The 21,751-nt window shown below is 31.2% G+C and overlaps 7 protein-coding genes across 7 annotated transcripts; 4 read left to right on the top strand and 3 right to left on the bottom strand.

The window, feature by feature from the left end:
• Positions 1-274: 274 nt before the first annotated feature.
• On the top strand, positions 275-2,161 carry VMS1 (Vms1p; the record flags this gene model as incomplete). The annotated part of the gene is made up of 1 exon (XM_004181728.1): positions 275-2,161. The coding sequence occupies one exon, from the start codon at positions 275-277 to the stop codon at positions 2,159-2,161; it is 1,887 nt and encodes a 628-aa protein (XP_004181776.1).
• A 181-nt stretch (positions 2,162-2,342) lies between these two features.
• Positions 2,343-5,348, bottom strand: RDH54 (DNA-dependent ATPase RDH54; the record flags this gene model as incomplete). The annotated part of the gene is made up of 1 exon (XM_004181727.1): positions 2,343-5,348. The coding sequence occupies one exon, from the start codon at positions 5,346-5,348 to the stop codon at positions 2,343-2,345; it is 3,006 nt and encodes a 1,001-aa protein (XP_004181775.1).
• Positions 5,349-7,596: 2,248 nt separating this feature from the next.
• Positions 7,597-10,980, top strand: TBLA0G03180 (G-protein coupled receptor; the record flags this gene model as incomplete). Its single annotated transcript, XM_004181726.1, has 1 exon — positions 7,597-10,980. The coding sequence occupies one exon, from the start codon at positions 7,597-7,599 to the stop codon at positions 10,978-10,980; it is 3,384 nt and encodes a 1,127-aa protein (XP_004181774.1).
• Positions 10,981-11,864: 884 nt separating this feature from the next.
• On the top strand, positions 11,865-13,721 carry RIB2 (bifunctional DRAP deaminase/tRNA pseudouridine synthase RIB2; the record flags this gene model as incomplete). The annotated part of the gene is made up of 1 exon (XM_004181725.1): positions 11,865-13,721. The coding sequence occupies one exon, from the start codon at positions 11,865-11,867 to the stop codon at positions 13,719-13,721; it is 1,857 nt and encodes a 618-aa protein (XP_004181773.1).
• Positions 13,722-14,341: 620 nt separating this feature from the next.
• On the top strand, positions 14,342-15,793 carry TBLA0G03160 (uncharacterized protein; the record flags this gene model as incomplete). The annotated part of the gene is made up of 1 exon (XM_004181724.1): positions 14,342-15,793. One exon carries the CDS (start codon positions 14,342-14,344, stop codon positions 15,791-15,793), a length of 1,452 nt encoding a protein of 483 aa, XP_004181772.1.
• A 712-nt stretch (positions 15,794-16,505) lies between these two features.
• On the bottom strand, positions 16,506-18,041 carry NUF2 (kinetochore-associated Ndc80 complex subunit NUF2; the record flags this gene model as incomplete). Its single annotated transcript, XM_004181723.1, has 1 exon — positions 16,506-18,041. The coding sequence occupies one exon, from the start codon at positions 18,039-18,041 to the stop codon at positions 16,506-16,508; it is 1,536 nt and encodes a 511-aa protein (XP_004181771.1).
• Positions 18,042-19,455: 1,414 nt separating this feature from the next.
• Positions 19,456-20,505, bottom strand: ECM2 (Pre-mRNA-splicing factor ECM2; the record flags this gene model as incomplete). Its single annotated transcript, XM_004181722.1, has 1 exon — positions 19,456-20,505. The coding sequence occupies one exon, from the start codon at positions 20,503-20,505 to the stop codon at positions 19,456-19,458; it is 1,050 nt and encodes a 349-aa protein (XP_004181770.1).
• Between the last annotated feature and the right edge of the window lie 1,246 nt (positions 20,506-21,751).

The following is a 21,751-nucleotide window of genomic DNA, read 5'->3' as shown; positions in this document are numbered from 1 at the left end:
ATTATATTGTAAATAATATGGACTTAGTCGATTCATTGTGATAATTGGGCTCTAGTATCTTTCTCATTACATTCGAGTTATCAATACTCCGCACTTTTCTGAACGTTTCTCGTAGAGGATATATTTTCGGTATTTTTCATTGTAAACTTTTAGTGCCTCTTTAAGAAAATTTGCCAAATTGCTGATCTAGAAAACACAAAATTTAAACCTTTAGATCCATAACATTACTGATTAGTTCATCATATCTATCTCATACTACAATACAATTTTAAATATGAGTACACAGACTAAATTAGATAAAAATAGGTTATATGTTTATGATTTAGATGAGAAAATCTTGAATTCTTTGAAATTAGTGGCTTTTGATGGATTACTAAATGAGGCAGAACTTCCTAAATCAATAGAGGATCTCACGACATCATCAACTATATCTGAAAAAGATTTACAACAATTGAAAAATAAGCAAGTCTCTACAAGTCTAAACTGTTCAGCTTGCCAAGTATCATTTGAAAAATTGGATGATGAAAGAACCCATTTTAAATCCGATTTTCATACCTATAATCTAAAAAAAACTCTAAAGGGATCATTACCCATTTCCTTAGAAAATTTTCATGTAATTACTGAAAAGAAAAATAATCAATCAGCACACGAGGACGATTCTTCTAGTTCTGATGAAGATAATTCGATTGAAGATGATGTTGATATAGTCACAAAAAATAATACTATTACTAATACACCCAATTTAGAAACAGATTCAGACGATGAATTTGGCAGTCAACCCTTTACACATAATTATAATTCAGAAACTGATGTGCCAATTAGTCACTTAAATACAAGATCTGCAGAAATTTATTTTAAATCCAACCAGATATCAGACGGCCAATATTTTGGCATTTATAAAAATTTATTTTCAAAACAATCCCTTTTGAAACCTATGCAAGAACTTATTGACTGGAATACTTCCATTGATCAGACAACCTCAATTTCTGCATTGTTTATGGTAGGAGGTGGCCATTTTGCAGGTGCAATTGCATCTCATCAAAGGGCTAACATTAAAGGTAATATTAGAAAGCATGACATTTCATTACAAGAACAGGCTGTAAGATTTATTGAACACAAAACCTTTCATAGATATACAACGAGAAGAAAGCAAGGTGGCTCCCAATCTGCTATGGATAATGCTAAGGGTAAAGCAAACTCTGCGGGTTCTACTTTACGTAGATATAATGAAGCTGCTTTAAAGGCAGATATATCTAACCTATTAGTGGAATGGAAGCCTTATTTAGAAAAGTGTGATAATATTTTTATCAGAGCTCGTAGTTCTCAGGATAGAAGAATCTTTACAGAAAGTGGTTTTTTTCAGAAAGATGATGACAGATTAAAATCGTTCCCTTTCACTACTTCCAGACCTACTGTGGGTGAACTTAAAAGAGCTTGGTGCGAACTAACTTATTTAAAGATTTTAAATAAGCCAAAGCCAATTGAAGTTAGAGAAAATACTGATTTATTGAAAAAATCTACTCAACAAAATAAACCAAAAAAAGAGACAAAAGAAACTCTTGACCCTGGGTGCGAGCATACTGTAAATTTAATAAATTTGGTAAAAAAGGCAAGGGCCCCTTTATTAATATCGTACATGAAAAAAAATAAAATTGATATTAATTTTATATTAAAACCAGAGTCATTATATGCTAATACTCCAACCATGCTACACTATGCTTCTCAAAATAATATCAAACAAATGGTTAACATATTATTATCAAATATGAAAGCTGATCCCTGCATTAAAAATTTGAGCGGGAAGCCTCCTTATGATTTAACTAAATCAATTACTACCCAAAGGGCTTTCCAAATTGCAAGATATAATTTAGGTGAAGACTATACCAGCTGGGAAGAATCTCATATTGGAGAACCTTTGTCTCGTGAAGCTGTTGAGGAATTAGTTAAAAAAGAAGAAAAAGAAAAAGATGCTGAGGTAACATCTGCCATTGAAGAAGAACTTAAATCTTTAAAGAAACAGAGGGAGCACGAGTTAGAATCCAAAAGAGGTAAAGGTAATACTTTAGGAATTGCTACAATTACTCAGGAACAAAACCTAAACTCCTTATCTGAAGATCAAAGAAGAAAGACTAATGAGAGAACAAAGAGCCAGAGCCGCTGAGGCTCGTTTAAAGAAAATGAACCTCAATAAATAAATTATTTAATTTAACACGCATTTTACAATAGATAGATAGTTACATATATAATACTTGTATTTTTCTAACTTCTACATAGATTAATTTTGACACTTTCTTATGAATTTACATCCCAAAAATGAATAGAAACGTTATATCAGATTTAATCTACTTCGAAGAAAGAATTATCGGCTCCGCATCCTCTCCTGGCTTAATGAAAGCAAAAGTTAAATCTGCTTTCAGGTTTGGCAATGTTTGGGAAAGAACCTCATCAAAAACGTCTCTAGTATTATGCGGATTAATATGCCTATAGCCTAATAAACATTTTTTAATAGATGTCGATGTATTTCGAGATGAATTATAATCTTTATTTTCAATGAACTTCTGAGCTTGAAGCCCAGTAATCCAAGGCGAACTAGACTGGTATTCTAAAGAAATATCTCTGGAAATATCACTATCATCCTCATCAGAATATTGTATTTCGTCACCTAAACCTTCACAAGAGCATATTAAATCATGAGTATTGCTCGGTGTGTTTGTCAAAACTGTAAATAAGTTCTTCAAATCTGATTTTAAAAATAAGTCATCTTTTACTGAGTCTCTATTTTCCTTTGAGGAATCTCCTAAGAATTTCTTACTTAGATTATTCTTCATTAATTGTCTTTGAAGAATCTTTTCATCAATACATCCTGTGGTTACTAACCTATATATATAACAAGGTTTTTTTTGACCATCTCTATGTATCCTTGACATTGCTTGTAGATCAATTGATGGATTCCAATCATTATCAAATAGCACCAATCTTGATGCACCAATTAAGTTCAAACCAACCCCTCCTGATTTTGCACTTAATAGGAATGCAAATATAGATGGGATTTTATTAAATTCTTTGACGATAGCATCCCTTTGCTTACTGGGAGTGGAACCATCCAACCTAACAAATGACATACTTGCAGAGGATAATAGATTTTGAATTATATCCAACGTTTGAGTGTAGTTAGATACTATTACAACTTTTTCTTTCCCATCAGTCACAGATTGAATCTTTTTCAGAAGTTCCATCAATACTCGAAGTTTTCCAGATTCGTTAGTTTTATTTTCATAAGAATTGAGAGATACATTTGCTTGTTGAGATTTTATTTTTGAATTATAAAACGAATCCGATGTTAATAAACTAGGAGAATTACAAACTTTTTTCAATAATGTGATTAGTTCTAAAGATGAATTGAAATTAGCACTGCTAAAGTCACACGATGATTGAGTTAGAATGCTGCGAAATATCCCCAGTTGAGATTGTGATGGTTTACAGAATAAAATTAAATCAGTTCTTGGCGGCAAGTATCTCGTTAAGATATCATTTGTTCTCCTTAGGATAAACTTTTGTGTTATTTCAATCAATTCTTGAGATCTTGCTTCACCTTTTTCAATTACTGCAAAATTTCCAGAATTTGACATATCTCTTGCTCTTGTTATTGGAGTTATGAATCTTTTTTTAAAACTTTGAAATGATCCAAATATACTTGGATTTAGAAAATCTATAATTGTAAAAAACTCTACTAAATCATTTTGAATTGGTGTTCCTGTAAGTAAGATTTTTTTTTCGATATTTAAATTTTTTAAAGTATTTAAGATTTTGGAATTATTATTTTTCAAACGATGGCCTTCATCACATACCAATAAATCAATCTTATGAGGATGATTATTTGAATCATCTATAAGCTCATCTGCAACGTTAATTAATTTTTCATACCCAATAATTAAAACATGATAAGTTCTTCCAACACGAAGGAAATTTCTTACATCAGTTCTATCTTTAGCAGCAGTGTTATTAGCATTTAAAGTTAATATACCAATTCTGTTTAACGATAACCATTTTTTAAATTCGTTTTTCCAATTTTGAATAAGTGTGACAGGGCACGCAATTAAAACCTTCTTAAGGAGACCTTGAGATGGAACACCTGCTTGTGTACAGGGTGATAACCAAGGGAAAGGAGTTTGTTTTAAAAGAGTCCAAATTAATGTTATAGTAGATAATGTTTTACCCAGCCCCATTTCATCAGCTAATAGACAACCACCTGATATATCTGAATCTTTATTTAAGATTTGTGGTTTATGATGATTAGTTGATATTTGTGAAGAGTGTTCTTTTATAATTTTCCTTTCAAACCCCATTATACAATCATACATGAATTTAACAGCTTCCACTTGATGAGGTCTCAGGAGATTACCTAGTAATGGATCGATGATGACATCAATCGGGGTTGTCCTTAGTTTATTCATTATTATTGGATTTTTCATTTTTGATATATCAAATAGTGGTAAATAGGTTCTCTTTGGAGCCACCCCAATACTTGAAGAAGTTTTGGAGGGCTTTGAATTGGTTATGGCTTTCGAATCTGTGTAGATATCTGCCTTCTTCATCACCGGAACAAATTTTGATGATAAATTACCTGAATGGAAGAGATTTGAGATAGGTATTAATGTGTTATCCTTATTCAGCTCTGCCATTGTTGCAGTTGCAGTTGCAGTTGCAGTTGCAGTTGATGTTGGTAGTGCAATTGATTTTGAAACTGGAGTAGGGGATGATGATAGGTTACGATTATTTGAGAAGGAACTTTTCTTGGCAGACGGTGATGGAGTAATTTTTTTCTTATTAATCAAGTCTATAGTGGATTGTAGTTCGGAGCTATCTTCGATTTTATAGTCTAACTGATACTCCCAAGAGCCAGTCTTATAAATTGAGTCACAATTAACCATGTCTAAGGATATTGGCAAACTTCCCAAGAATTTCCCTGCGTCGGAATAGAACGATAATCTTTTGGACATAGATATATATTTAGCAAACCCATCACCTGTCCTAAACTTTTTTTTTTTCGAACTTGGCTTTCTATACATCATCATATAGACAATCGTATCTATATTGAGACCTTTCGTCTCATGAGTAGTGCAAATATCATTATTATTGACCTTTGATTTTTTATTAATCTGCGAAAGAGAACTTAAAGGCGATATTGTACTTGGCCTTTTAAGGCTATAACCTTTTGACTGTATGCTATGTGTTGCTGCTGCTGCTGATGATGATGATGATCGAATCGAGCCTTCTGAAGAAGGTCTGGAAGAATCTATTCTTCTAGGTGGTTTAAACGGTTTGTTCTCATATTTCGGTAAATTCATGGAAGGAGTTGCACTATTAAATATACAGTTTTAGGTATGATATTATCACTTGCAACTATCCATGCTAAGATTACCTGATCTGAAGGGAGAGAAATGTAAAAACTTGTTTACATATTTTTACCTCTTTGATCTACATAAGATTTACATTATTTTAATACCTTCAATTGACGCGTATTAAAAATAAAATTTCGCGACCATTCTAGGGTTACCCAACAACCCAAGGTCAAAGTGAAAAGCTATTGAGGGCTGACTTGGAGTATTTTTTTTCCTCTTTTATCCTTTTTTCATTCTATATCTAGTTCGGCTTTCAAATCTCATCTCGTGTTGGAAAATCAAAAAGTTCCGAAACAAAGTCCAAAGAACTAGAATATTCTAAAGCGGCAATAGAAAGAGCCGAGAGCCGATGCCTGCTCAAAAAAGAAATACCGCAATATAATGTCACTATAAAAACTTAAATTAATGTTAATAATATTGATTTAACAGTCTGCTTTCTACAAAGAAAAATAATAGCATTGAGGAATTAATCGAAATTTCTGTTTAGAAAAAATAATAAAAAAACTTATGGTTTATTTCCTAAACAAAAGAAATACTTTATTTACTTTCTAAATTGGAGATAAATACCCATCAATATATTGAGGGGAAACGTTCTACCATGTAGTTTACACATCGGCAAATTTCGTTTACGATCAATACTGACCTAGATATTCAATAAAAAAGTATTGTGAATTACTACATCGCCATACCTTTAATAGCTTGACAAATGTAGTCCAAAACGTATTTTTAAATAACGGAGTTTGAAAATAACTACAGGTTAAGAGATTCTGTACGATAATATTTAGAAAGGTTAGTCTTGCATCTCTTCAAATTCCGACGAAATATACTTATCTATCTTGTATAAGTGAATTACTTTTATCAAGGCAAAACCTAACTTCTGAATGCTCCGAATTCTAAACCTAAACTCTACAATATACGCACCCAGCCCTACGCTCTACGTTCTATACTCTATGAGCTACATAACTTAAAAATATTATCTTCATTGTTTGTTACTCCTTACAGGAACATGCACATCCGCTCTGCTAACCGTTAGTAGTTTACATCGTCTGATTCACGCTTTAATTAGATAAATTACGATATTTATTAATTTTGTAAGTAGAGAGTCAGTCTATGCTTGTCGCCAGTTACTCAAAACATATAATCTATTAACCGTGGACTTGGATATGTGCCTGCCATTTGCACAAAAAGCAATATGTAATAAAGCTTTTATATTAGACTAATTTGCTTTTGACACCTGTATGCATTGCCCCAAAACCTCCCTAATGTATTTTCCCTCTTTAGATCCTCCACGGATCTTCTCTCGGTTTTTTCTCCGAATATGGTAGCACTTTAATTGGCTAGCAGCTCGATCCAGAAACAGAAACAGAAACAGAATCTGAGGTGGAAAATACAGCCCAGACAATTTCAAGAAAATTTCAACAATCGAAAAAAATATATATATCATATAATTACCTCCACATTATTTAAAAATATCGATGCTATACGGACCAAGAATTTACCTAGTGGAAAAAATAAAAACAAAAATAAAAGTTCAAGTACTTATCATTTTGCATCAAGTTTGGTCGGTTGTTCTATTATACAATTTCCCCGTTGAAGCATTAGTAATTTTATATTTATACCTCATTTTTCACATACTGGTATCAAAATTACATATCTATCATAGAAGTACTTTTAAGCGATCTTTAGAGATAGAAACTGGTGCACTGACTTGGACAAAACTAGATAATTCCCAACGTTGTAGTATATCTGGCTGAGATATTCCATATATTTGGCTTAATACCATTAGAGTGACTGTTCCTACTCTGTTACTCACTCATAGTTGAAGCAGATTATTTTCGTTGTGTTGCTACCCCAAATCTGTCTGTTCCATTCTCCGTTATATATATTTTTGTTGCTATCGCACGAAACTAAAGATAACGTGAAGCACATTCCAGAAGAGATATCAAAGCAACGATTTACTTTATTATTATTATTTTTTTTCTATTTTTATTTAAATTTATTTTCTCTCTCTGTGATTGTCCATATATGTTAATATATTCCAAGAATATTGGCATCCCGATTTATTTATCCAAATTTTCGTTTAATCTACTTCCCATATCGTATAATTCCATCCCACACTTGAATCTTATTTATTATTAGCTGCTTCTTCAATCAGTTAACTGACTTCTTAATATACAACTTCTGCCCACTGTACATGAATAGTAGTACAAATATTGCTTACAAATGGCTTCAAACATTATTATCCGCTGCTGTTCCAGGCAACATTTCTAATGAAACATTTAATAAAATTAATAATACTTCAGCTAAAAATATAGCCTTCCCCTTGATTGTGGCTAACAGTTCTAATGTTATAACAAATATCCCACAGATTCATAATCAAATAAATGTCAATATGAATGAATATGATAGAACTATCGGTAGAAAGACCACTGCGGTTAATGTGGCTCTTGGGCTGCCTGGCTTATTTGCAAATTTCGATCTTCAGCAAACTAAAATCTTGCAAAGATTATCTATTTCTACAGCTGCTGCATCTCTATTTTTAGGTACCATCGCAGTTTTTCTCATCGCAAGTATGGATAGAAGAAGAAAATTCTTTAGACATGATTTAATTCTATATTTAATCATTTGTGACTTATTTAAAGCTTTGATTTTGATTATTTTCCCAGCTGCTGCTATCGCTAGACATACAATTTATGTGGTATCAGAATTCTACAATACATTAGGTTGGTTTACTGCTTGGGCTGTGGAAGGTGCAGATATCGCTATTACTGTATTTGCTATCCATTTCGCTTTATTAATCTTTAGACCCACTTTGAGTTGGAAAAATAAACATACTAATAATTTAGAAGGTGGCCTATACAGATATAGGTTTGTGATCTGGCCTCTATCTGTTTTAATTCCCATGATAATGGCCAGTCTAGCATTTATTGATTTTAATGTCTATAACACTGCCTTATTAAAAAAATATAATCATGTCATTGCTCAAGGTTCTGATCATTATTACCCTTATCAAGCTAGGAAAGGTGGTTATAAACCATTAGGTATGTGGTGTTACTTGCCGCCTGATCCAGTTTATTATAAGTTATTTTTAAGCTGGGGTCCAAGATATATCCTGATTGTGGTTATTTGTGTTATTTATGCTAGTATTTATATTTACATTACTAGACAAGGAGAAATGATCAAAAGAGAATTAAGGAAATTTAGACACTCATCCTCAACCATGGACTCTAGAAGAAACGGGAATAACGATGATGACATCGAAAATAACTTTGATGATGATGTTGATGATGATGGTAATATCAAAAAAGGTACAATGATCACAAAGTCTGGGAAAATCATTTTTAAACAAATCCGTAGATTTTCAGGGTTGAAATATGTACTTACAATTATCACAGGCTTATGGAGTTTCTTTTTTTCAATATTTGAATTTAGTGAAAGAAAGGATGACGACGACGATGACGACGACGACGATGCCATTAGTGTAAGTTCAGATGAAGAAGAATGGATAGGCACATTTAGCAATAATCAAGTAGCTCTATCAGAATTGAACACTAATTATCGTTCACGCTCACATCAAAACACGCAATCTTATTCTATTTCCGACTCTCATCAAAGAGTTTATCCCTCTATCTCATCTGGACAAGAGGATATGCCGTTAACGTCTGCATATAATGATGAACCATTTGAAGGTCGTGTATCCGGAAGCTTAGAATATAGTAATCGTTCTTCCCAAAGTTCAAGAATAAATCCTAATGAGCTTAGCCCTTCGGACATACTATCAGACGACTATCAACTGGTAATTCCATCTACCGCAAGGGTTTCTTCTAGAAGAGGTACAAATATTCCATTTAATATGGCTATTCCTATGTATTCTGATTCTCATGTTCATTCTTCTAACCCTGATTCATATCCTATGACAGAGTCATCAGATTTGGTTACTAGAAACAATATAAAACATTCTAAGTCCTATCCTCAGTCTATTCTACGACCATCTAACAATCCTGCAGTTAACAAACATTTATCCGGTATAAATTCGACTACACTTGCAACAAATATATGCCACCCAGATAATGCTCATTTTTCATCAACTAGGCACTCACATGCTTCTCGATCCCAAAATGCACATAATGATACTGAATGTCCTAATGAGTCATTTAAAGTCAATACTGTTCCCATACATAATGGTCATAGTCAAATTGTTACTCTACAACCAATTCAAACTCACCAATCCCTTTCCTCCAAAAGAGAACAGCCACGTAGCAATAAAAGTTCTAGATTACGGAGGTTTAGACATCAAAATACTGCTTCGAATTCCACCACAATTACAACTTTCCCTTCAAATCGTACTAGACTAGACACTGTCACAAATGTAAAGCATTCCTTTCAAAGACAAATGTATCTAAGAATGAAAAAACGTAGATCTGAAATTAGAAGAAGAACCAGATATATTTTTATTTATCCGATTTCTTATCTTATCCTATGGATTTTTCCATTAGTACTAGATATTACACAATATAGAAGAGAAATATCGCAGGGCCCTGTTATTTGGTTGTCATATCTTTCATGCTTAGTATTACCCTTTAATGGATTCGTAGACTCATTGGTATTTCTATTAAGAGAGAAACCATGGAAATGCAATTGGAGAATAATTGAAACCAAAGAGTTAATGAAAACATATAGATTAAAAGGTGAGTTGGGGGAATCGATAATTAGAGAAATTTATCATACTAAGTATGGTAAGCATGGGTGGTATTATCGTGGTAGATGTAGAAAGCAATATTGCTGGCATAATCAACCTCAGAAATGGAAAAGGATGTGTTGGTACATTTATAGATTCTTCAAAGGACTGTTTCACTTAAACTTTAATTTTCAAGATAATTGTGCTGATAAACAATATTGGGATAACTATTATGCGTTAAAAGATGCTAACGAGGATTCCAAAAATTTTGAAACAAATATTTCGGAATCACAAAGAAACAATTCATTTCCTTCAGATAGTACTACAATTAATGCTCCTAATAATGATTTGAACTTAGAATGGGATTATTCATATGAAAATGATTATGAGGAGGAAGTCCCGTTTTATTTTAGATGCCTACATGCTTTTCCCATGTTTGGAGGTGTTGATTTGGATGAGTTAGATAGACAGCTTCGTATTGAAGATGATCAAGCATCCTTTGTTCTCCCAGGCTTAGATTTTGCATTAAATAATGGTCTCGAGTTCACGAATTTGGATGAAGAAATTTCACAGGCCCCCGAATCAACAACTCCAGGCTCTGAAGCAGATTATGAGATAGCCGAACTTGCAAATCATATTAAGTCAGATCTTTCTTTGAATGATATTGAAGATCATACAGCCACTACAACGCCTTTCAATGTAACTGCCCACTTCTCATCACTCTCAGAACTGAATGCACCAGATTCTGATAAATCTCAAGTGCTATCCATGTCTCCAAATGAATCTTTAGCAATTCACAATGCTAGATCGCCTAATAGTAAACCACATACGTCTAACTTTGAAATATTTGACGAACCAATGGATATGCTAGCTTTTTTAAACGAACAACATGAAGACTAACTGGTATCAGCTTCATGTCATGCATCGTAAAATATTATTATTACAAGTATTATTAGTTTTTACAATAAGCGTTTCAATTTTCTTCATTGTCCAGCAGCTGCGGAATAATATGCCAGCCTCTCTTTTTTTCCTTTTATTTTCATTTCATATTTTGCTCCCGTTCATTGGCTTTTATTATTGCTTTCATTTTTTGATCTTAATTGATTAATTCATTTCACATATTTTACTGTATTTTTTCTCCTATTATTTTGCATTATTTCATTCTGTTTTATTTGCTATTTTTTTTTATTTCGTACTGCTTTTTTTCTTCTTATTTGACCATAAAATCTGCTAATTGAGAAGAACAATGTATCCCTATTTTTTATTGTCGATTTAGATCTCTCAATCAATAGAGTTAACATGTATTATTATTATTATTATTATCATCATTATTATTATCATTATTATTTCATTGCTTTCTTTACTTGATATACGACTCATGACTGCCTTTCCATTATTTTATGAACTTTTATATTATTTTTTTATTTTTTATTTGTATAGACATTATTTGTTATTCTATTTTTCAAGTAATTTTCATAATTTTACATAAAATTCTACAATATCCAGCTTAATTCATTTGTAAAAAAGGTTTTCAAAAATATTTTCACAACCTTAAATACCTCTTATAGATACTGGTACTATGATAAGGTTGAAATATAATATATAACCAAGAACTAGCTTTGAGTCAGAGTTTCTACATTCTTAATTTCTGTGACTAGTTTTATTCTCAGGATTGATGAGATTTATTCGGATCTTCTCGGTTTGAAAAAAAAAATTCCACTACATTTTTTATACAATAAATTATATAGCAAGTTTATCAAGTAGAGGAATTACGTAATAATGATATGCTGACTGTTTTTAGATATTTGACTAGATATCACCCGAAGCTTCGAAAGAATTTATTTAGAATGCAAAATTCAGATAATTCACTTATTACTACTGAAAATGAATCAACTTCAAGTTTAAGTGAATTCGATATTCAATTACAACAAGATATCAGACGTGCTAAAGAAGTTCAAAAAGTCAAAAACAAGAACAAAACCTTGAAAAAGAAGAAGACTTCTAAAGAATTACGCGATAAAGTTGGGTTTCGAGTAAGAGTAGTAGATACATCGAATAGACAAAAACAAGCAGACCCTGATTATGAAGTTACAATCAATGGACCTTTAAGAAAAATTGAACCATATTATTTCACTTATAAAACGTTTTGCAAATTAAGATGGAGGGATCGTAAGCTAGTTGACGTCTTCACCGAAGAATTTAGAGATCGCGAAGAAAATTACTATAGAAAGACAATTGCGGCCGGGTCTGTCAATCTAAATGGCGTTCCTGCTAATCTAGATAGTGTAATTAGGAACGGTGATATGATTACACATGCTCTACATCGCCATGAGCCAGCTGTCACTTCAAGATCTATTAAAACTATTTATGAAGATGATGACATCCTAGTTATTGATAAGCCAAGTGGCATTCCTGTTCACCCTACAGGGAGATTTAGATTTAACACAATTACTAAGATATTAGAAAAACAACTAGGTTATATCGTTCACCCTTGCAATAGATTGGATAGATTAACAAGTGGATTAATGTTTTTAGCTAAAACACCAAAAGGTGCTGATGAAGTGGGAGATCAATTAAAAACAAGAGAAGTATCAAAGGAGTATATTGCCCGAGTAGTTGGTGAATTTCCAATTGGACAAACAGTTGTTGAAATGCCAGTTCGGTCTGTTCAACCAAAGGTTTCATTGAATGCGGTTTGTTCAATGCAAGACGAAAATGCAAAACATGCCAAGACTATCTTTACTAGAATTAGTTATGATGGCCAAACAAGCATTGTTAAATGTAAACCATTAACTGGTAGAACACATCAGATCAGAGTTCATCTGCAATATCTAGGACATCCAATAGCTAATGATCCACTTTATTCAAACGTAGATATTTGGGGTGAACAGTTAGGCAAAGGTGGCAAAGCTGATTTTGATAGTATCATCAACAAACTAGATGCAATCGGTAAGACTGAATCCGCTAAGAGTTGGATTCATCCAAATTCTGAAGGTGAGAAATTAATCGATGAGAGGTGTTCCGTTTGCGATGTTGGTCTATATTCTGATCCAGGCCCAAATGACTTAGATTTATGGTTACATGCTTATCGCTATGAATCAACTGAAATCGATGAAACTACTGGGTCCAAGAAGTGGAGTTACTGTACTGAATTTCCTGAATGGGCGATCGACCCTCATCGAAAATATATGGAACTAGCTATAGAACAGGCCAAGAAGTGTGGTCCAACTACTACTGCATTCAGCGTTGGTGCGCTTATTGTCAATGGAACTGATGTTATTTCATGTGGGTACTCTAGAGAACTTGAAGGAAATACGCATGCTGAACAATGTGCACTTGAAAAGTATTTTGCCAAAGTTGGCAAACGAAAGGTCCCTCCCGGCTCAGTTTTGTACACAACTATGGAGCCATGCTCCTTTAGACTAAGTGGTAACGATCCATGCACGCAAAGAATTCTAGACCAAGAAGGCTCAATTGGTTCCGTGTTTGTAGGCGTCCTTGAACCCGATACATTTGTGAAGAATAATACTAGTAAAGCCAGTTTGGAATCTCAAGGGATCAATTACATTCATATTCCAGGCTACGAAGAAGAAGTAACTTTGCTTTCATTCAAAGGTCATGAAGAAGATATGCAAAAATAATTTATATTTTTCTATTTTAATTTTGTTTCTCTTGCATACCTAATTCTTAGAACTAAATTTGCCATATAGTATCTCAAATTATTTTGCTTTTATTCCTACTATTTTAGACGCCATGCTTACTATTTTATTCTTAGAAGAAAAATCAGGTAATCTAGCTTTAACATTATGTAGTCACGTAACATTTTTTTAGTTTATGGCTGAACACAGCAATATTTGCACATTAGTAATACTCGTACTATTGTAATTTGCCATATGCTCGTTGGATTTTACTGACGCTAAATTTTGAATACGACGCGTACCGAATATGAATGAAAATTTAATGTTATATAGTGCAAAACAAAGTTCAAAAATAACTAAATCATTTTGAACGCCAGGAATATTTCCAACTAGCCTCAGGAAATAAAGATAGATCACGCTCATTTAAAGAATCGCTAGTCCTATAAACACACTAGAGTTATTTTAATATCTAATAAATATATTGAATGTTTTTGTTTTAGTCTACTATCTTATTTAGCATCCTATTTATTAGTTATAAAAAAACTTAAATTTGAGGGAGTAATTAACAAAAATCTAAAACATTTTTCAGAAATATTACAAAGCAAATAACAAAAGTTATTGTAATGATATCTCCAAGTATATCAGATGTTTCAACAAGTAAAAGGAATTTAGACTATGCTGAAGGCGCAACTAACGCCGAAGCTATTAAAACAACAGAAAGGATGCACAGTTCTAATGACAGATCTGAAATAGAACCTGCCGGTAAAAAATTAAAATTATCAGGAGAAGCAAATAATAATAATAAAAATATGAACGGCAGTACTAGTAGCACTTCAATTAATGTAGAAAATAATGAATCACAAGACATTGGTTTTAGTGCCAAGCTAAATTATAAAAATAATGAGAGGGATGTTTTAGCACCAAATGAAGATGTTGGATTAATCGAAATTGGAAAGAACATTGAAACAGGGAAATATATTTTTCCTGAAATTACGAAAGAGGATTCCTTAAATGCCCGAATGTATCTGAAGTACTATGGCTTAACGAAATTTTTGGATTCATATTTACCAGAAGATCTTAATTCATTATATATATATTTCATTATTAAATTACTAGGCTTTGAAATTACTGATAATGAGATAATGACGGCAATTTATAAGCATGTTGAGTCTGATAGTGAACATTTGAAAAACACACAAACTAAAAAAATATCACTTGAGAATATTGATGACCCATTGGAGAAAAAGCATGTAGTACGTCTAATAAAAGACTTACAAAAGGCAATTAATAAAATTCTATGCACAAGAATCAGATTATCATCATTTTCTAAAATTGACGATTTTGTTGAAAAGTTGAAGAATGCTAATAAGATTTTAGTTTTAACTGGTGCAGGTGTATCTACCTCTCTGGGAATTCCTGATTTTAGATCTTCAGAAGGTTTTTATTCAAAAATTCGATACTTAGGACTTGATGATCCTCAAGATGTTTTTAATTATGATATTTTCGTTCAAAACCCTTCTGTATTTTACAATATTGCCCACATGGTATTGCCACCAGAAAATATGTACTCACCATTACATAGTTTTATTAAAATGTTGCAGGATAAAAATAAACTTTTAAGAAATTACACTCAAAACATCGATAATTTAGAATCTTATGCAGGTATTAATCCTGATAAGTTGGTTCAGTGCCATGGTTCTTTTGCAACTGCTTCTTGTATTACATGCCACTGGCAACTACCAGGTGAGAAAATATTCCAAAATATAAGAAATGTTGAATTACCTTTGTGTCCTTATTGTTATCAAAAGAGAAAAGAGTTTTATCCAACAATAAATTTAGACACTGGTGAGAATGCAAATCAATCAGATCAAATAAACTTAGAAACAAGTCAAAAGCGATCAAATTCTTCCTCTTCTCATTTATCTGCTACCCCACAGTACCAACCTCAACAAGCACTGGGGAATATTCCAAAATCATATGGTGTCCTAAAACCTATATCACATTTTTTGGTGAATCATTACCATCAAAATTCCATAAGACAATTAGAGAAGATATTTCCAAATGTGATCTTTTGATTTGTATTGGTACTAGTTTAAAAGTTGCTCCTGTGTCAGAAATTGTAAATATGGTTCCGGCACATGTCCCCCAAGTATTAATCAACAAAGACCCTGTCAAACACGCGGAATTTGATTTAAGTCTATTAGGGCTATGTGACGACGTTGTTGCTTACATTACCAAGAAATGTAACTGGGATATACCACATTTAAAATGGGAAAAACTCAAGGAAACTGATTTTGAATGTGTGGAAGAAAATGTGGGAGTGTATGACATTTTCGAGAAAAGGGTGAATGCACTGGGCAGTTTGTAACATACGTATAATATTCTCTTAAGAAATAAAATAAGCTAGTTAAGCATTAAGTAATAAAATATAAAGAACTCTGAGAAACATTCACAAAATTAATACCAAAAAAAGGAATTAAAACACTAATTAATGTAGAATAGTTGTTTCTGTTCTTGATAGATAATGCTATGTAATTATAAATACATTAATTTTATAATCATATTTAGGTATATTAATAGTGTTTCAACTTAAACAAAACTAATATGAGAAGAATATATATGGCTTTACGCTTGAATATTAATTGCTTTTAGTTTCAAACTTTAATGAGAGAAAAAGCTATATCGAGAGGAGAGTATTGGGCTTACTATTCAATTTATAAGATGATTATAAAAGATAGGTAGATAAATTTTAGATAGATTTAAAGTATTCAGATAACTAACGAAAAGCTAATTATTTTGTGTATCATTAATTCTGGAAGATATATTATTAAGGTAAATAGTGGCATTTGAAATCAAATCTGAATATCGTTCTTCTATCATTTTGGATTCCATTTCAAAATCATGTTTAATTTTATCTATTTGGTCAATTATATTTTTCTTCTTAAAATTTTCAATTTCATTAGTAATATAGTTATCTAAATTTTGTTGTTCTAAATGTATTTCTGTTTTGAATTTTCTATTTAAATTATTAGTTATTTCATTATTCTTACTTTTTTCAAGTCTATTTTTTTCATTTAGTAATCTTAAATCGCTTCTCATTTCAGTTACTTGTTCTTCTAATATATTTAATTGTTTGTCGATAACTATTCTAAAAGATTCTTCAATTTTATTTGATCTCTTCTGAAGTTGAGATTTTGTTTCAGTGAGACGCAAATCTTTTTCATGAGAATTTGATAATTCCATAAAATTTATGCCTAAAATATCGTATAGTTCGGAAATAAACGTCTGTAAAGTTTGAATAGTTGTCTTAAAATTATTTAATTTTAAAATTAGCTTCTCATTATCGTTTGATTTTAAACTTAACTGGGAGTTTAAATCTTCAATATTATTTACCAAATCTGCTTTATTGATATTTAAATTTTTTGCCATTTTATCCCTTTGTGAAGTTAAATCAATTAAATAGTTAGATAAATTAGTCAAATCATTTAAGAATATTTTCTTTTCTGTTTTATATTTGCTATATTCTGTAGTTACTTTTTCTTGAACTTCTCGTAGTTGTTTTAAATTAATTTCTTCCAATTTATTTAATTCTACAAAGGTAGATATATTTAGTTCAAATGATTTTATCAATTTATTTAAATCCACATCAATATCAAAGTTTGAATTAGTATTAGCTTTGTTATTTTTAGTTATATTATCATCATCATTTTTATTGTTATCTAGCTCGTTTGAGCTTGCCTGTTCCAATTCATTCAAGTTCGCTTTTTCCAATAATTCATTTTGATTATTTTTATACAATTGAATCTTTTCAACATTCAATATGAAAGTGTCAATATTTGCTTGAAGATCAGATATTTGATTATCCAAATTTACTAGGAATAATCGTGTATTAGTATTATTGGTCTTTTCCTGTCTAAATTTGGCAAAATTCACAACTGCACTTAATAATATATTTGTAGTTTCAGTATTGGGCCTATATATATTCATTAAATTGAAGTTACTAACGCCTATCTCTTTAAAAAAAGATGAACATAGCTGATTTAGAATCAGTATTTTTGAATGATCAATTGATGATGAATCATTTTGTAATGGTAGTAACAGAGAATTAGGTGCACTAGATGAATGTGATCTTTTTTGTAACTTCTTTAGTATAGATTCTAAAGAAATATTGCTATAAGTGGCAATAATTTGGCTAAGTAAAATGTAAATAAACTCAGTCGTTGGTTTTGAAAGGTTTTCAACGGTTGCTATATTAAAATCACAGATCTGAAGGTCATTTGCTAACGTTGCTGTATCTAAAATAGGAAACGTTACTCTTGACATGAAGTATGGGTAAGATATATGGCTATCTGTGCTTGGAATATCTACTGTATGTAATTTTTTTGGATATGCTTGGATTCATCACTATTTAATGTTTTATTATTGACGCCAAAACAGTAATTGTTGCTTAAATTTAAACGCGAATTCTAAAATTTAAAATGAAAACACACGAAATAAACAACCCCATAGGCATACACTCCGACAATATACGGCGGTAAAAAACTGATTATATAACAAAATCGCACCAAGCATGTTTAATATTATTATATAGCATTGCAAAATACATTATATGAAAAAGAAAGTAAAAAAAGGGTAAATTCATCAAATAAGGTAAAATTTGTTAAGGAAAAAAAAGAGAATATCTATGTCATTGCTTATTTCTTTAGTAGCATTGAGAGTGCATCTTTATTACAACTGGTGATTTCACCATTTTTATTGGTAGTAGATTTATTGTTGCTATTTACCGGAGGCATTGGTAGACCAATATTTAAATTTTTTTTCCATCTTGAATTTCTATAATCTTTGAACGTATGTGTATTAGTCGAATAAACTGAGTCAGCACTTATCTTTTCTAATAATATATCCGCTATTTCTATCTCAGCTTCTTTATCAATTTCTTTTTCAACTTCAAAGGTTAAATCTCTTTTCTCAGTGGGAGGAGATTCTATTTCTTGGATATTACATTGAATGTCTAGAGGGATAGCAGGATAAAGTTGAAGGGGCATTTTGTCATCTGTGACTGTAGCTGTGGGTCCCGGGCATTCCGACTCTGAAGGAGATGCAGTAGTTGCTAGTAATTTTTGAATGTTTTGATATATTTTTCTTGATGAAAAATAAATAATTCCTATTGATAGAAGAATTGTTATAATAGTAAATATTCTATCATTTTCAGTCAATGGTGAACTATCTGTATTTTACTATTTTTTTCGCTAAGGATATTGCTTTTCGTAACAGTATCGTTTATAACAATATTTTCGTCTGAATTATAAAGCGGAGCAATTTTATAATCATGTATAGTTCTATATCGTAAAAGATCTGTTGGCATAATTGGAATTATGGAGTTTGATTTTGCAGATAACGTGTGAGCAATCGATGTGGTAGTATCATTTTGTGGTAATGCTAGAGTATAAGATTCGGGAGGGTTATTTAAAGCTTTTATTAAATTCAAAGGTAAATCTATACAAATAAAAATAATTGAATGAACTAAAAGTAAAAATGTATCTTTTGAAAATTTTTCAATATTAAAATCATTTATACCTTCAGTATCAGTGTTGTTAGAGGAATATTTAGGAGAGATAGCTGACTGTGATTGATAATCAATCATTCTGTATTAACAAAAAAATTTTTTGTTCTCGTTTAATATGCAAATATATAAGTTGAAATAAGTATGCGTATATATGTATATATAAATGTAGTATTATTTTCTAAACGATTTTTTATTTGTTTTTCCATTTGTGACGTTTTTACTTGTGGCAATTTGAATTTTATGTCGTAATTCCTTTTGAACTAATTTTTTCAAAAAAATCGATAATTTAATAGAATCAGCGGAATTAGAAGAAAGTGGATTTAGCTTATTTAAATTAAAGTTTAAATTTTTAAATATGGGTAAAAGGAAAATTTTGAACTGATTCAATTGTAAATATCCACGTTTTATGACGGATTTAGTGTTATAATTTGAAATTATAAATGAATTTGAATCAATTAATTTGTTAACGAAATTCTTTGAATCTTGTAAGGATTTGAGTTTCATAATTGCATAATTGGCCCTATGGTTAATTGAAATTGAAACTAATTCAGTTGAAATATTTAGAAGTGTGGCAATATGAGATTGTAATTTCCATTCTGGAATAGATGGGTCGACATTATAACAAAAAAAGAATGAGATAGGATCATCATTTATTCCATCCAATGAATCATTCAACGGTAACGATTTAACGATAGCTGAAATATTTGATGAAGAAGCTGTTACTAGTGTATCTCTTGTTGTTGCAAGTGCGTCATTATTTATGATAGAATTTGTATCAGTTTGGAAAGATAGTAACTTATTATATAATAGTTCGAATGATTCTTTATCTGAAGAATAAACTGCACCACCTAATTTTATAGATTTTTTCAAACCCAAGAAACTTTTCATCATATCATTTTTATATTCTTTAGTTTTGATTTGTGTAGCAGTTGTGTTGTTACCATTTTGCTGAATTAAATTAATAATATCATCTCTAAGTTGGATTGGTAAGTTCCAATTAAAATCTAATAAACAGCATTGACAGACATTCCTTTGATTGGAGCAATTTAAGCAAATTAAAGTCTTTATTATATCATTGGACCTATTAAATTTTTTGAAAAAATATACAGTAAATGGTAGAGTACAAATCTTGCAACTGGAAGAAGAAGATGTGGCCTTAGTCAATGCAATATTCTTATTAGAACCTAAGCATTTATCACAAATGCTGGGTAATTCAACCATCTTTTGTAGATAAGTGTTTTTTTACTTGTAATTATCTCTGTGAAGAAAAATTAATAACAAGAAAAAGTCATCGGGAATTATTTAAACATTAATATACTTTCGTAAAAATTTGAGTAGAGTGCTTTTTTTTAAATTTTACTGAGACAAGAATGCTAATTAAAAAATAAAGTTCATATAAATTACGAAGAATATGCAATAGAATGATCAGGGTTAAAAAGCTATGTCAAAATTGTATCCACCTATAGTTTCGGATGAAGAAATTCATGTTGTTGTTGTTATAGGTTTATCATCATAAAAATACTATTGCATGATATATAATAATGTTTGTATATAAAGCAAACCACATATAAAAGAGAGTATCTACTGATCCTCCCAATAATAGTAATCTGCTTTAGATTACTTCGACTGGAGAAGTTTTGAATCATTATTATAATCAGTCCATGTTTCTTTTTATATTAGTTCCGTACTGAAAAAAACCGAAATTTCTTAGGGTTGAAATTTTGAAAAATTCTGAAAAATTTTTCAACAAAACTAAAACAGCAAAAATAAGCGAGCAGTAATATTTATACAGTTAACTAATCTTATAACTTGAAAAATACTGAAGCCAGATCATATTATAAGATTACGACACACTCTATCCAGCCACAAAAAGAATTAAAAAAAAAACCAAATAAAAAGAAGTATATTCTACTCGCTTCAATGCTTATAGTTTGTTTTTTATGACTATTCACAAAGTAAATTCCTCTTAATAAAACTTCTCATTTGATTAGAAATCTTGTCCTAACTGCCGACCAGTAGCTACCAGTGGGCTGAGATTGTAGTTGATCTTGAAAATATACATACCTGAATATACCATCTTATAACACCTCTTATACGAAGGGTGCCTTTAGCATCATCTGGACACCAACCACACAATCTCGTGGTTCTTCATTCTCAGACAAATGCTCCTCCTAAGCACCGGTTTCCAACAATTTCGTAAACTTTCATCGCTCCTATTTTTTTTCATTGCAATTAACACCGCTCCTGCTTTCTACTCTGGGTAAATAATTGTTTTTGTTAGCCGCCAAGCTCGTACAATTTTCTCCTTTTTGGCCTTTGTATTATTTTACTATGTAAGTACACGTTGGTCTTTGATGGACGACGTCAAGTAACCCATTACTTACCTGCTTTCTTCTATGGGTTATTTCCTTTTTTTTTAAGTGTTGGTTTTCTGTCTCGGCTCCCCTATTCGGCTCACTGTGGAACT

The sequence above is a fragment of the Henningerozyma blattae genome, chromosome 7, assembly GCF_000315915.1.
Source record: "Henningerozyma blattae CBS 6284 chromosome 7, complete genome".
Taxonomy (NCBI): domain Eukaryota; kingdom Fungi; phylum Ascomycota; class Saccharomycetes; order Saccharomycetales; family Saccharomycetaceae; genus Henningerozyma; species Henningerozyma blattae.
Note: the sequence above shows the minus strand (reverse complement) of the source record. Positions and strands in the feature narration are given on the sequence as shown.